At 36.5% G+C, this 12643-nt stretch overlaps 1 protein-coding gene and 1 pseudogene across 1 annotated transcript; one reads left to right on the top strand and one right to left on the bottom strand.

Annotated features, from left to right (window-relative positions):
* Positions 1-2262: 2262 nt before the first annotated feature.
* Fabp7 (fatty acid binding protein 7) lies at positions 2263-6202 on the bottom strand. Its single transcript, XM_046466996.2, has 4 exons — positions 6024-6202; positions 5397-5569; positions 4752-4853; positions 2263-2602 (listed from the first exon to the last, which is right to left on the bottom strand). Exons 1-4 carry the CDS (start codon positions 6094-6096, stop codon positions 2552-2554), a joined length of 399 nt encoding a protein of 132 aa, XP_046322952.1. The 5' UTR covers positions 6097-6202; the 3' UTR covers positions 2263-2551.
* On the top strand, positions 3769-3850 carry LOC124108571 (small nucleolar RNA U3; annotated as a pseudogene).
* Positions 6203-12643: the final 6441 nt, after the last annotated feature.

The following is a 12643-nucleotide window of genomic DNA, read 5'->3' as shown; positions in this document are numbered from 1 at the left end:
GTATTTCTCCATTTCCCAGGTATATGTGCGAACTTGGGGGAGGGAAAACGTGAGAAAAGAGCAGAATCTTCTGGATACTGGCTGCCAGTGGCATGATTGGGCTTCACAAAATAGCTTTTAAACTAGTTTATATCTTTGAGACAGAATTTCAGAAATATTCTTCCCAAGCCTGTTGGTCAAATTACCTTTGGTCTTGGCTTGTTTTCCTTTCCTCTAACTATCTTAAGTGTAGGGGAGCAGCGGGCAACAAACCAGACGTTAGCATATTGACATATTACTATGAAATAATTTGGCCTAAAGGAAAAGAATTTGCAACTACCTACCCTGTAAAAAATTAGGAAGCAAGCCAGGCCCGGTGGCGCATGCCTATAATCCCAGAGGCTCCTGAGGCTGACACAGGAGGATTGTGAGTTCAAAGCCAGCCTCAGCAAAATTAAGGTGCTAAGTAACTCAGTGAAACCCTGTCTGTAAAAATAAAATACAAAATAGAATTGGGGATGTGGTTCAGTGGTTGAATGCCCCAGAGTTCAATCTCTAGTGCCTCCCCCACAAAAATTAGGAGGCAAATTTATTTGTTAACAATCTTTCTTGAAATATGCTTGTGATCTAACACTGCCACCCTTGATCTTTAGCCCATGGTGACATTTTTTCCCATTTAGGCCAATCCCAACACCTTTCCGTTCTGTTGGAAATTAATACCAACTGAATGTGATTTGCCCTCATCATAAAGAATTGAAGAGAACTCTCCATCCTTGGTGTTATACCTTGAGTTAATAGGCCAGAATCATGTTCCTAGAGCACAGGTTGAAATCACCAGGAACAAGCAACTCTCACCAGAAGCAGAGACGATGGCTATCAGGGCAATGTTCAGTTTCATGTTTTTTAAGACAGCAGTAGACTCTGTAAATCTGGAAACCTTAGCTAGATTATCTTGACAGTAATCATTATACATTCATGTTAAATACTATAGCTGTGTTTTATATTTTTCTAACCTATGCCATAGTAAAATACATGTTGTCTCTAAAACTAAAATCCAAAATCCAAAATACTCCAAAGTCCCATACTTTTGAGCACTGACATGACACCACAAATGGAAAACTCTACACCTGACTCATGTGACAGGTGCCAGTCAAAGTGCAGGTCCTTTAACATTGCAATGTTAAATGTTGCAAAGTTTGCAGTTTTCATTGTCTTTATGAGTCATGAGAACTTGAACATGTAAATCTAATCTTCAGTTTCCTCATTAGGAAAGTAAAATAAATACTTGCTTTACTTCACATTGTGGGTTGAGAAAATGCAATAATAATAATAATAATAATAATAATAATAATAATAATATAACAATTTTGTAAGTGATAAAATACAAAATAATATGTGTGTGTTTGTACATTGCAAATGTAAACCCATAGCAAGTTGCAAACAGATACTTATTTTGGTTTGGTCCACTCAGTTCCAGTATCCCACTTCTTCCCATTACCAGGATTCAAATAAAGAGGAATTTGAATGCCTTTGTGCACATTCTTTATACACATCATTTTAGCACTTCTGTTGAATTAGTAGAGTTCAGTTTCATTGTCTGGAGACTCCTTTTAATAATCTAGTGTAAAATCTACTTCCTTTACCTATTTATCTTCCAATAAGAAGCTTCAGTAAATGGCATTTTGACTGTATTGTGTTTTGTCTTATATTTATCTTTTCACAAGACATTTTGCAGTATATAACTTTATTTCTTCAGATTGTGTGTTTTTATGAGCAAAAAAGTCATTTCTGTAGCTCAACTCATTATGACAAGACTTCTTAGGTCCTGGCTAAATAAATGCAATCATCATAAATTGTTCATGAAAGTCTCAAACATGTGGCATCTCCACATTTTCTGAAGGCTTCTACTTATTTTTTAAAATTAGTATTTTATACAAGATGTCAAATTTTTCAGCCTTACTTTATGCCACAAGAATAGTTAATTTAGCCAGGCACATGGCACACTCCTTTTCTCCCAGTGGCTAGGGAGGCTGAGACAGGAGGATCACAAGTTGAAAGCCAGCCTTGGCAAAAGTGAGGTGCTAAGCAACTCAGTGAGACCCTGTTTCTGAATAAAAAATACAAAATAGGGCTAAGGATGTGGCTCAGTGGTTGAATGCTCCTGAGTTCAATCCCAGGAACCTCCCTCCTACACACCCCCTCCAAAAAAAAGAATGGTTACTTTATTTAAAACTCTCCAATGCACAATTCCTAGACAGATTAACGACATTGAAAACTACAAAATTTTATGAGTAAGATTTTTATTTCAATTTGATTTGCATTCCAAAGGAAATCATAAAATGTATTCACTACTTTATAAAAAAAATTATGATAAAATTGTAATGGAAATTATAAACCATGATAAATTTACATAACAAAATTGGACTAGTTGCTTGAAGTATCAAGTTTTTAAGTCACTATTTTCTGCCTTCATGCCAAAGATGACCTTCAATTAGTGACCAGCTTGCTGCAATAGCAAGGATAGCACAGAGATGAGAGGAACCAGCTTCTCCAGCCCAGAGCAGGAACTTTTCTATGCCTTTTCATAGTAGCGAACAGCAACAACATCACCAAAAGTAAGAGTCTGAAAGATTTAAAGGATAATCAAATCTTTTTTACACAGGAACTCTCATAGTTGAGTTTTTAGAGGTCATCATGTATATGATTTATCTACTACACAAAAGAATGATGACATTTACAAATATGAAATACTGCAAAAGTCTTAATTTCTTAAAACAAACAGAAAGAAAAAAAAAGAAACCTTGATGTTTAATGTGTGAATAACAAGTAGACATTTTTCACATCTCCAAAATGAAAATGGACCAAAAAACTGAGTTCACAATCTAAATTCAGAACAAAAGATTTCTTTCAGTTTTAAGTTATCAGGGTAACTGGAGCAATCAAAGAAGCTGAGAAGAGGAAACAATTAGCTAGGATCCTTTCATTTCTTTTGCTTGATGTATTGTTAAAGAACCTTGGTAGTGACATAATATTATTAAGGGCAGAAGGAGGAAAAGCAAAGAGGGAAAGTGGGGGTGGGGGGGACAGAGGAGAAGAAGAGAGGGAAAAGACCAGGTGAGAAATGGAGTGTGTTCACTTTTTTCTTGGCTCTCTGCATCAAATGTGAATAATATATATAATAGGTTTTCATAGAAGTTTTCAATTCATATCTAGATCATTTTGTGAGAAAAATCCCATAATTTACACTAATGGTATTTGCAATGACTCATTCCAAAATCAGCAGGAAAATGTGACTATACAGATGTTCTCATTATTTTGTCATTTTTTATTTAGCCCATATAAACCTAAGTGGTCATTTGGGTATCATGTGGACCATTGACTCTACTCCTCTGATGTCAAGTCCAACCTAAAGAAAAGCCATAATGTACCTTGATAAAATTTGGGAAGCAAAGATGTCGTGCTCATAATTTTTGAGTATTGACTTGATTTTCAAAGCTATAGCATGCCTTGGTTATCCATTGCTTTTAATCTACACTTCTGAACTCAGTCTTGCCTGATCACAGTCAAATGTGCCAGAGTTGAGCTCTCTCCTTTCTACAGTCAGGGGAAAAAAATGGTAGTAAAAACATAAAAGAGAACTTCTGTTTGGATCTCTTAGAATAAATGAATCCTTTCTTTTGTTGGTCGTTGCAGAAAAATGTGGGCATATATCTTTTTTCATTTTAGAAAAACTGTCCCGATGCTTCTCATCCTTACTTCCATGCATGTAAAGAAATATGAATATGTCAGAAGCCTATACTTTCAAGGATCATTTCTATAGTTTGCTACTAGAACTGCTATGAGTACAGTAGCCAAGAGAAAGACAATCGGTTTTCTTAAATAGCAACAACAACAACAACAACAAAAACCCTTTCTGTTATTAGCTTAATAGGGACATGTAAAGTAACCCCCCACCACCACCACATACACATATACAAAGGAATAAACCGACTTGATATGCCAGTATCATCAAAATACCATTATTTAGCATAAAAAGGACTGAGAAAAGCTGGATCAAGGCATAACATCTTCCTCAGTTTCTGATGCTACTCTATCATTAGGAACTTCTTTGTAAATTATTTCCTATTGTATAATGTTTACATGCCTGCCTAGTATTGAACATATATGTTTAAAAAGCACCTTATGCATTTTTAAAAAAGAACAAAAAAGTAACATCAAAATAGTTCTCACATGAGAAAATAAAGAGATTTTTAATTTTTTTCATTATAGTTTTTCATTAGATACTAAACATATACACTGGACTTCTATAATCTTTATAAACTAAAATGTAAAATGTTTAAAGGTCTTATTTATTATGGAATTATTAAGTAACTTTTCCAAGATTCAGCATGTTTGATGTTTTGTAATATCTGTACATATTTTCATAATTATTGGTTTATGTTTAAATTTTATTTGAGGATCAAATGTTCACAGTAATCCTATAAAAATTCTTATTTTGACACACAGTACTGGGTAAAACAAGGGCATGTTTGTTTTGCTTTTTAAGGTACACAAAATTGACTGTCTTCAATCAAAGAAGCTGAACTGAGGAAACAATTAGTTAGAATCTTTTCATTTCTCCTGTTTAATACATTGTTAAAAAATCTTGGTAGTGACATAATGTTATGAAAAAAGAGAGAGGGAAAAACTGAAGAAGGAAGGAAAAGAGGAAGGCTGAAGGGTGGGAAGAGGTGGTGGAAATGGAAAGTGGAGGATTATCACTTATCACTTACCACAACCATTTTGCCATCCTTAATTTCTCTGACTAAAGTTGTTTCTTTGCCATCCCATTTCTGTACATGAATGAGTTTGTCTCCATCCAGGTTAACAACAGACTGAGACAAATGCAGAGTATAGCAAGAGATACACAAGTCAGATTTCTGGTACAGAAGTCAAATGACAGGAAAAAGTATAATGGAATAAATTATCATTGACTAATTATCCAATTAGTTGCTACTTCTAGACTCATTATTATGTAAACTCTAACTATTTATAATTTGATTGAAATGCATGCATCTAGACTCAAAAACTTCAGGCTAGAAATAAAAACCTTAGAATGAGTCAAACTAGTTAGTTGACCAGAGGCAATCAGAGAGAGGAAATGAAGCACAGTCTTTCTTTCAAATGAACTTGATTCCATACTTTCTAAAATACTAGTTTGATATAAAATGTCCAAAACGTGTTAGACAAACAGGTTTGCGATGTGAGCAGTTACTCCTTGTTCAGGATACAACCTATGCACACCAGAACACTACTTTAGATGTCCTTCTTCCTGAAACATTCTCTACTTTCCAATTTCAGAAAACAAACAGGCTTTGGGAATCTGTCTTTTATGACCCCTGCCCCCATCCCCACACTGAGAAGCAGCAGCCTCTTACCTTACAGCTTCTGTCATCTGCACTGATTTCATCAAACTCTTCTCCCAGGTGGAAACTAATCTCTATGTTCTTGAATGTGCATTGAGTTCTGATCACCACTTTGTCTCCTTCCTGACTTATAATCACTGTTGGTTTGGTCACATTTCCCACCTGCCTAGTGGCAAAGCCCACACCTAAAATAGCAAAAGGAACCAGAATGGTCAGCAGCAAATCCAAGATAGCTCAGAAAGCAGAAATCTGCTTTCCAATCCTGAAATCCAGGTTCTAAAGTATAAGTCGCATTACAATATGATTAATGATTTATCCATTAATCATACAACTACTGGGCACAAACTGTAATAAATGAATGCTGAAGAAAAACCAAAAAAGTCACAGAAGCTTCCTGTCCTCCACAGAACACCAAATGTTCTGTTATTTGGCCCTGGACAAGAAAGCAGGCAAGTGCCACATTAAAAAAAAAAAAAAAAAAAAAAAAAATCCATTCAGTGGAAAATGTATAGTCTGGTGTAAAATTAGTGTAATGTGATCTGTCTGTCTCATGCTGACCAGATGGATAAAGAGAGAAATCTGCAAGTGTCAGAAGCTGAAGGTTGAAAGGAGAAAATAACAAGTCTTATTTTTACCTACCTAGAACCTTCATGTACTCATCAAAGTTCTGACTGTCTGTCAGCTTCCAGGTAGCACAGAAAGCCTCCACCATTCTTGTCCTTTCCTCCTTTAGCTTTGAAACCAGCTAAGCCACAGAGGTTCTCAGGTCTTTCTGCCACTGCAATTCAGAAGACTCCTTTGCACCGCAGCAGCAGCTCCTGCCTTCTTATCTAGAAAATAAGCAGGCAAAAAGCCAATGAGTTGAATTGCAAACTCACTCTTCCAGTGTGTCTTTTTCCAGTAGGCTGTTCCAGGGGGAGGGCATGGGAAGGAAGGCTCCAATCCTCTTTGTGATTGGCTCAGGCCACTGGGTTAGCAGAGTAGGTCAAGTTCCTCCTAATGGACACAGGGCAGCCCTTATGCCTGAAAAAGCTCTGCAGGGTTTCAGTGGGACTGGAGGCAGGGGAAAGAGAAGATGAGAGAGGGTCTTTCAGGTTCAGTAGAAAAAAAAAAAAAAACTTGGCAAAGGCAATCTCCAACTGTGAGAAAAGAAAAAAAGATGCACAATAGGACATTCAGATTGATTTCCGTTAATGGCAAAGCTGGTTACAAATGAGGACCCCCTTACAGAAAACCACTGAAATGCCAGAGTTTTCAGACAAAAGAGTCTGAATAGTGTACTTTATTTTCTCTTATATTTACAGGGAGAGCAAAATGCAGGCTAGAATATACCAAACTGGGAAAAGAGGCCAGGGAGGAAGTGTAAGGCTTTCCCTGGATATACTGCTATGCTGAGTATCAATGGAAGCTAACCAAATCTGGCCCCTTCGCAACACAAACTGAGTGAATTTAAAGATCTCATTGTTCCCTCTAAGAATGTGAGAACCAGACTGGAATAGAAAAGCTATCTAAGGAAGAGTATGGTTAGGACTCATTAATGAGGTACAGAAATAAAGAGAGGGTTCTTTTTTCCCCCTCCTTTAACAGATTATAGAATCCAAGTGGAAGAATTGAACAAAAGATCATTTAGTAAGATCTTAAACGACATGCACTATAGGACCTTCTGATTTCCTGAGACCACATCTACATAAATATAATCTGTGTCCATGTTAGGAGTTAGAAATGAGGGGAAGCAATGAGCAATGAGGGGAGGAGCGGTGGGAACCAGGAGAAATTGGGTTTCAGATTGTCCTGTCTCAGGGTACTCCAAGAATGGCAAAATAATTCAAAAGTTCTAATTGAATAGTTAGAGGAGGTATCTGAAACTCCTCTTCACCTGGATATGCTCCCTGCTTTGCACATGTAGACTGAAGATGAACATTACCTTCTCAGCCCCTCAAGGACTTTGACTTAGCAATTCCAGCTCTTCACCCCACATCACTTAAACCACAGACCACTATGTATCTGCTTCTGTCCTCACCAAATACAAGAGATGATACTCAGAACAAAAAACCAATTTCTAGCTACATGCTTCTACTTTGCTATCTCAAAGGTGCTTACCAGAAGCTCAGAGACGTTCACCACACCTGTTCTTCTTCTAATTTGGACTGCATATGTGAATAGTACCATCATCCCAACTATACAACACCAAAAATATACATCATTTCTAAAACTTTAATCTCCAAGATGGATTTCAATGTCAATGCCTACCTCTTTTTGCTTTTTGAATATTTCTCTGTTGTTTTCCTTCCATCTCCATAAACACCATCTAATTCAAACAGCACTGGCTCTCACTAGTTTAGTTGTATGACTATAACCTCTTCACTGTCCTTTGCAGCCACTCCTGATTTCTAGTCCTTTCACTATACTGGAGTCCAAGTGACCTTTCAAAGTACAGATCTACATCTCCCTGGTGACAAAGAGTATTGAGAATCTTTTCATGTGCTTCTCTGCCTTGTGCACATGTTCTCTGACAAAGTGACTATTCAAACTATTACTTATTTTAAATTCTTTTTTGCTTGTTTGTTTGTTTTCTTGCCACCAGACTTTAAGGGTTCTTTATGTAACTATATTCTAGGTAAATGTCAATTTTGGATATGTGTTTTGAAATTTTTTCTTTCTTTTGATTTTTCTTCATTTTTTTGGTTGCTAAAATGGTTTCACTGATGTGTCAACAATATTAAGTATAGGGCTGGATTTGTGGCTCAGTGGTAGAGCACTTGCCTAGCATGTGTGAGGCACTGGGTTCAATCCTCAGTACCACATAAAAAGAAATAAATAAAATGAAGTCATTGTGCCCATTCACAACTAAAGAAAAATATTTTTAAAAAATATTAAGAATACATATTAAATAAGTACAAATGACTTTATGTTAATTTTTACCACATTAAAGTTATTTTTAAAAATCTAAATTTGATCTTGTCCCTCTGTTACTTAAACTCCTTCAGATAGATTCTTCCTGTTCTCAGGTTAAAGACCAAAATTAATGAGATTGTCTATATCAGTTCTGCCCCTGATGTTTGAAGGAGTTAGAGTAAGAATCCAAATGGTGGCTCACATACCATATACCTAAAGCAATAAATGCTGTAGATAAAACACTGCCTACAATAGGTAGTGCCCCATTCCTGGTCACAGGGCAGATGCCATCAGACCTGAGCAGCAAGTGAATGGGCAGACGAGGCAGAAGCTGGTCAGAAGCCCAGAGTTTCCAGCAGTGACTAGAACCCCCTAAACCTGAGAGGGCACATGAACTTGGTGCTGTGTGATGTGAGTTTGAAAATGCCTTTAGCAGTCATGAAAAGCCTGAAGTGGAACAATCCCAGAGGAAGCAAAGCTTATACAGTCAAACCCTCTGACATCATTTGAGCTCTTGAACCATATACCTCCAGTAGCCTGAGTCATGCTTTTAATAAATCATCTTTGTCTTTTGGGGGGAAAATTCAGAAGACTAATTATCTATGTGAACCATTCTCTATGGAAAAGGTTCTCAAACTAATAATTGCTATACCAATGTCCATAGTAGAAATTTTAGGAAAAGGCAGTTTAATATTTTGTGACTCCCTAAACTGACATTTTTAACCTAATTTAGTTTTAAAAAATGCTACATAGTATATTTATACCTAAGAATGATTGCTTTCAAATAAGAGCTTATTTGCTCTGATTATTGAGGGTTTAAATAGAAGAAAAAGTCAAAGAACAAAGACTGTTGTGCTAAGGAGGATTCAACACATATTTTTTCCAAGTTTACTAAACCTGGGAGAACTGTGTGGTTTTAATATGACTTCCATGCATCCTCAAGCTTAAGAAGAGAAAGGTTGGATCCCTCTCCTGAACCATTTCCTTTGCGTGTTAACTAATGGCAATAAGGGCTCTAAATAATCTATTATAAAGATTTATGTTTTTAAGTAGTGAAATAGAAGGAACAAAGGGAGAGAAGATGCTGTGAGAGATGTTGGCAAAATCTCCAAGTGAGACTGTGCCTTCTTTCTAACAGTTTTTCCTTCTTAAGAAAACAGATTGCTAATACATTTTTAATACTGTTCTTGAGCAAAGTAATCCAACCAAGGCCATGACACTATTTCTTGCAAGATAACCCAAGGGTATACACCAAGAGTAATTAAATAACATTCAAAGTACTTGCTTTAGGGTTTTTTTTTATTTTTGTTGTTGTTGTTGTTGTTACCAAATTATATTGAATAAAATACTAATGGAATATCTCTGTACTAAGAAATGTATTGTGACAACACAAGGACGGCACCCTGGATCCACAATCTCTCCTATGATAGGTAACAGATAAGATCAGATGAAACCATCAGACTAATGCAATGCTACAGACGTACCCTAAGGCTCACCAGTCTGCCCTGTGCACACTTTTCATCATCCCAACCTCCACAATTAACCAGCTAAGCCAGCTCTTGCCAGGAGTGATGAGGATCCCAAACTTCAAGCAGGAGTTGATGCAATAATGGTGATGACATTTCTTGAGTATGAGGAAGTGAAGGGAAAACAAGTGGCTTCTCTGTCCCTTGGTGATGTGAAGTTCTTCTCTTATTATACTTTAAAAAAAAATGTGGACTAGATATGGGGGAAAAAGCATCTCCCAGTGTCAAACCCTGGAAAAGAAGAATTTTAGGAGAAATGTTTTCTCTGTTTGCCACTTCCAGCAGCTTTTCCTTCATTTCCCTACCATTATCTACATCTTCTATTCTCCATGTTTTCTTAAACACAAAATATAAAAGAGGGCTGGAGTTGGCTTCCAGATCTGACAAAGTATCCCAGGTTAGAACTGTTCTTATTCCAGTCTTGTTACAAAAGACTTCCAGGACCTTCCCTCCTCAGACCAATGATAAGCCGCAACTCTATCAAGAAAACTCTTCTCTCTAGCTTTCTCATTATTGTCCACTTGTCTTTTATAGTTTAGCTCAAATATGCTTTCCTCGAGGAAGATTAGTCTGAATCCTATGGTTATGTCATCCATGGTGTTGGTTACATCTTTTACACATATCACAATTTGAATTAAGTACTTTGTAATCACTAGCTAAACATCTTTCTTCCTTGTAAGAGAACAAGATCCTGGATGTGTCAATTCTATTCCCCAGTGTTTTCCAAAGCCATTGTCTAGTGTAATATGAAGTCCATAGAGCAGGATCAACAAATAGAGAGAACAAAGAGAAACAAAGCTTTCAAACTGTAAGAATTTAAACTGCTGTCCACATACTCTTTTCCAAGTCTTTATCCAAACTTTTCCTCACTTTGCAACCTGTAGGACCCAAAGGCAGGATATGGAAGCTTTGTGTTAATATTCCTGTTTGGGAGAAAACTAAGAATTTAGAGATTTTTAGAGTTTTTCTTTGAAGTGAAAGCACATAGGTAGTCTGGAAGAACATTCAAATGAATGATGAATTTATTAATGCAAGAGTAGAAGAGTTGTATGCCATGTCATATGTGGAAACCTGATGCCAAGGAGCTTGCGTGGAAACTGTCCTTTTAGTGGATCTTTTGGTGTCTTTATTATGAGTGGTTATGATTTGTAAATCTAAAACCTCAAAACCTATATATTTTTTTCTTCTTATAGTCCTTGAAATTTCTGCTGTTTACTGGGTACATAAATCTTACTTTGGAGTAAGCTTTAAGCATTGTTTTACCAGACAGGTATCTAGTAAAGAAAGTTGTTAACCTAGGATCAATTGAAGATTAAAGAAACCATTGCTATTTTTAACAGAGAAACTGAACCTAAAACAGGGAATTAGATGCTTACAAAGCTATTGGAACAGTTAAAGGAATAGATTTTAGGCTAAATTGAGCTTTTAGAAACACACTCAGAACATGACCAAAGAAATTGGCCTGCTAAGACAACAGTGATCTCAACTATTCGAGTAAGCTGGAGAATCAAGAGAAGGTGCTTCTCCACCTGCTGGCGTTAGCTATATCCTGTTTCAGTTGTCATCTGGGAGCAAGGGAATTTCCCTTAGAAATATTGATTTCAAGATCACACCACATGGGTCCAGTTCAACAGCAAATGGATGTCTTGCTTGTGTTCTCTGTCACTTAGTTGCATTCTAGTATTACACAATAAGCATGTATGATAGGCAAAACTTACATCACCCTGGGGTATTTGGAGATGTTGCTTGCTCACTGTTTCTGCAGAGAGGACCTATAAGGAAGCAGGGCATAGGTCAGACAAGCCAATCAACTGCACTCATCCATTACTTTGAAATATTTGGATAGGTTTTAAATATGTTTGTTAAGAGGGACAATGAAGAAATAAAGAGGTCTTAGATGTCCAGAAATGTTGTAGAGCAGTAGTACTTAAAATTGGATGATCATTAGAAACACCTGCAGAGATGCATAATTATGCAAATTCTAAATTTTTCCAGACAGGTTTTCATATAGACTGCCTGGGGCTCAGGAATTTGTATGGAAAACAAAATCTTAGGTTAAAATTCTACATATGTAATGCATTTAATGCAAACTAGTCCTTTCCAAATTGTCAGAATCATATTAGTAAATCTGAATTTTAATATTTCTTTAATGCTAAGTACTAAAGTAGGACAAATCTAGTGATGCTACTAGTCTTTTGGCCCTCAGATGATTGCAGAAATAGTGCAATTTTTTTTTCTTTGAGTACTGGGGGATTCAACTCAGGGGCACCCAACCACTAAGCCTCATCCACAGCCCTATCTTGTATTTTATTTAGAGACAGGATCTTACTGAGTTGCTTAGCACCTCGCCATTGCTGAGGCTGGCTTTGAACTCATAATCCTCCTGCTTCAGCCTCCTGAGTCATGGGATTACAGGCATGCACCACCACACCCAGCAGGACACAGCTTTTAACAAAAAGTTGCCTCTGCATTAAAGTGCCATGTGATATTTAGCAAGAAAAAACATGATCCATACTATTCCTAAGATTGAACAAAAGTTAGCACGTAAAGCTCTGTGCCACAATCCAGGCTATCTCCAGTCATAATGGAGATATGCAGGATTCACAAAGTTTAATCAGCACTTTATTAATTTTTATGGCGACATTTATGACAATATTGGAAAGACTTATCCCTAAAGAGCATCTGGTCCCATGGGTACTTCCAATGAGTAAGATATTTCCACACTCATTTTAAAGAAGAAATAGAACCCTTTTGTAAATATTTTCCAGCTAAAGTTTTAGTATTTTTAATACATTATTTTAAAGATAATTTATTGGAGCAGCTATCAATATACTTTGA

This window comes from Marmota monax, unplaced genomic scaffold, assembly GCF_021218885.2.
Source record: "Marmota monax isolate L192 unplaced genomic scaffold, Marmota_monax_Labrador192_F-V1.1 WCK01_AAM20220418_F8-fsc00140, whole genome shotgun sequence".
Classification (NCBI taxonomy): domain Eukaryota; kingdom Metazoa; phylum Chordata; class Mammalia; order Rodentia; family Sciuridae; genus Marmota; species Marmota monax.
Note: the sequence above shows the minus strand (reverse complement) of the source record. Positions and strands in the feature narration are given on the sequence as shown.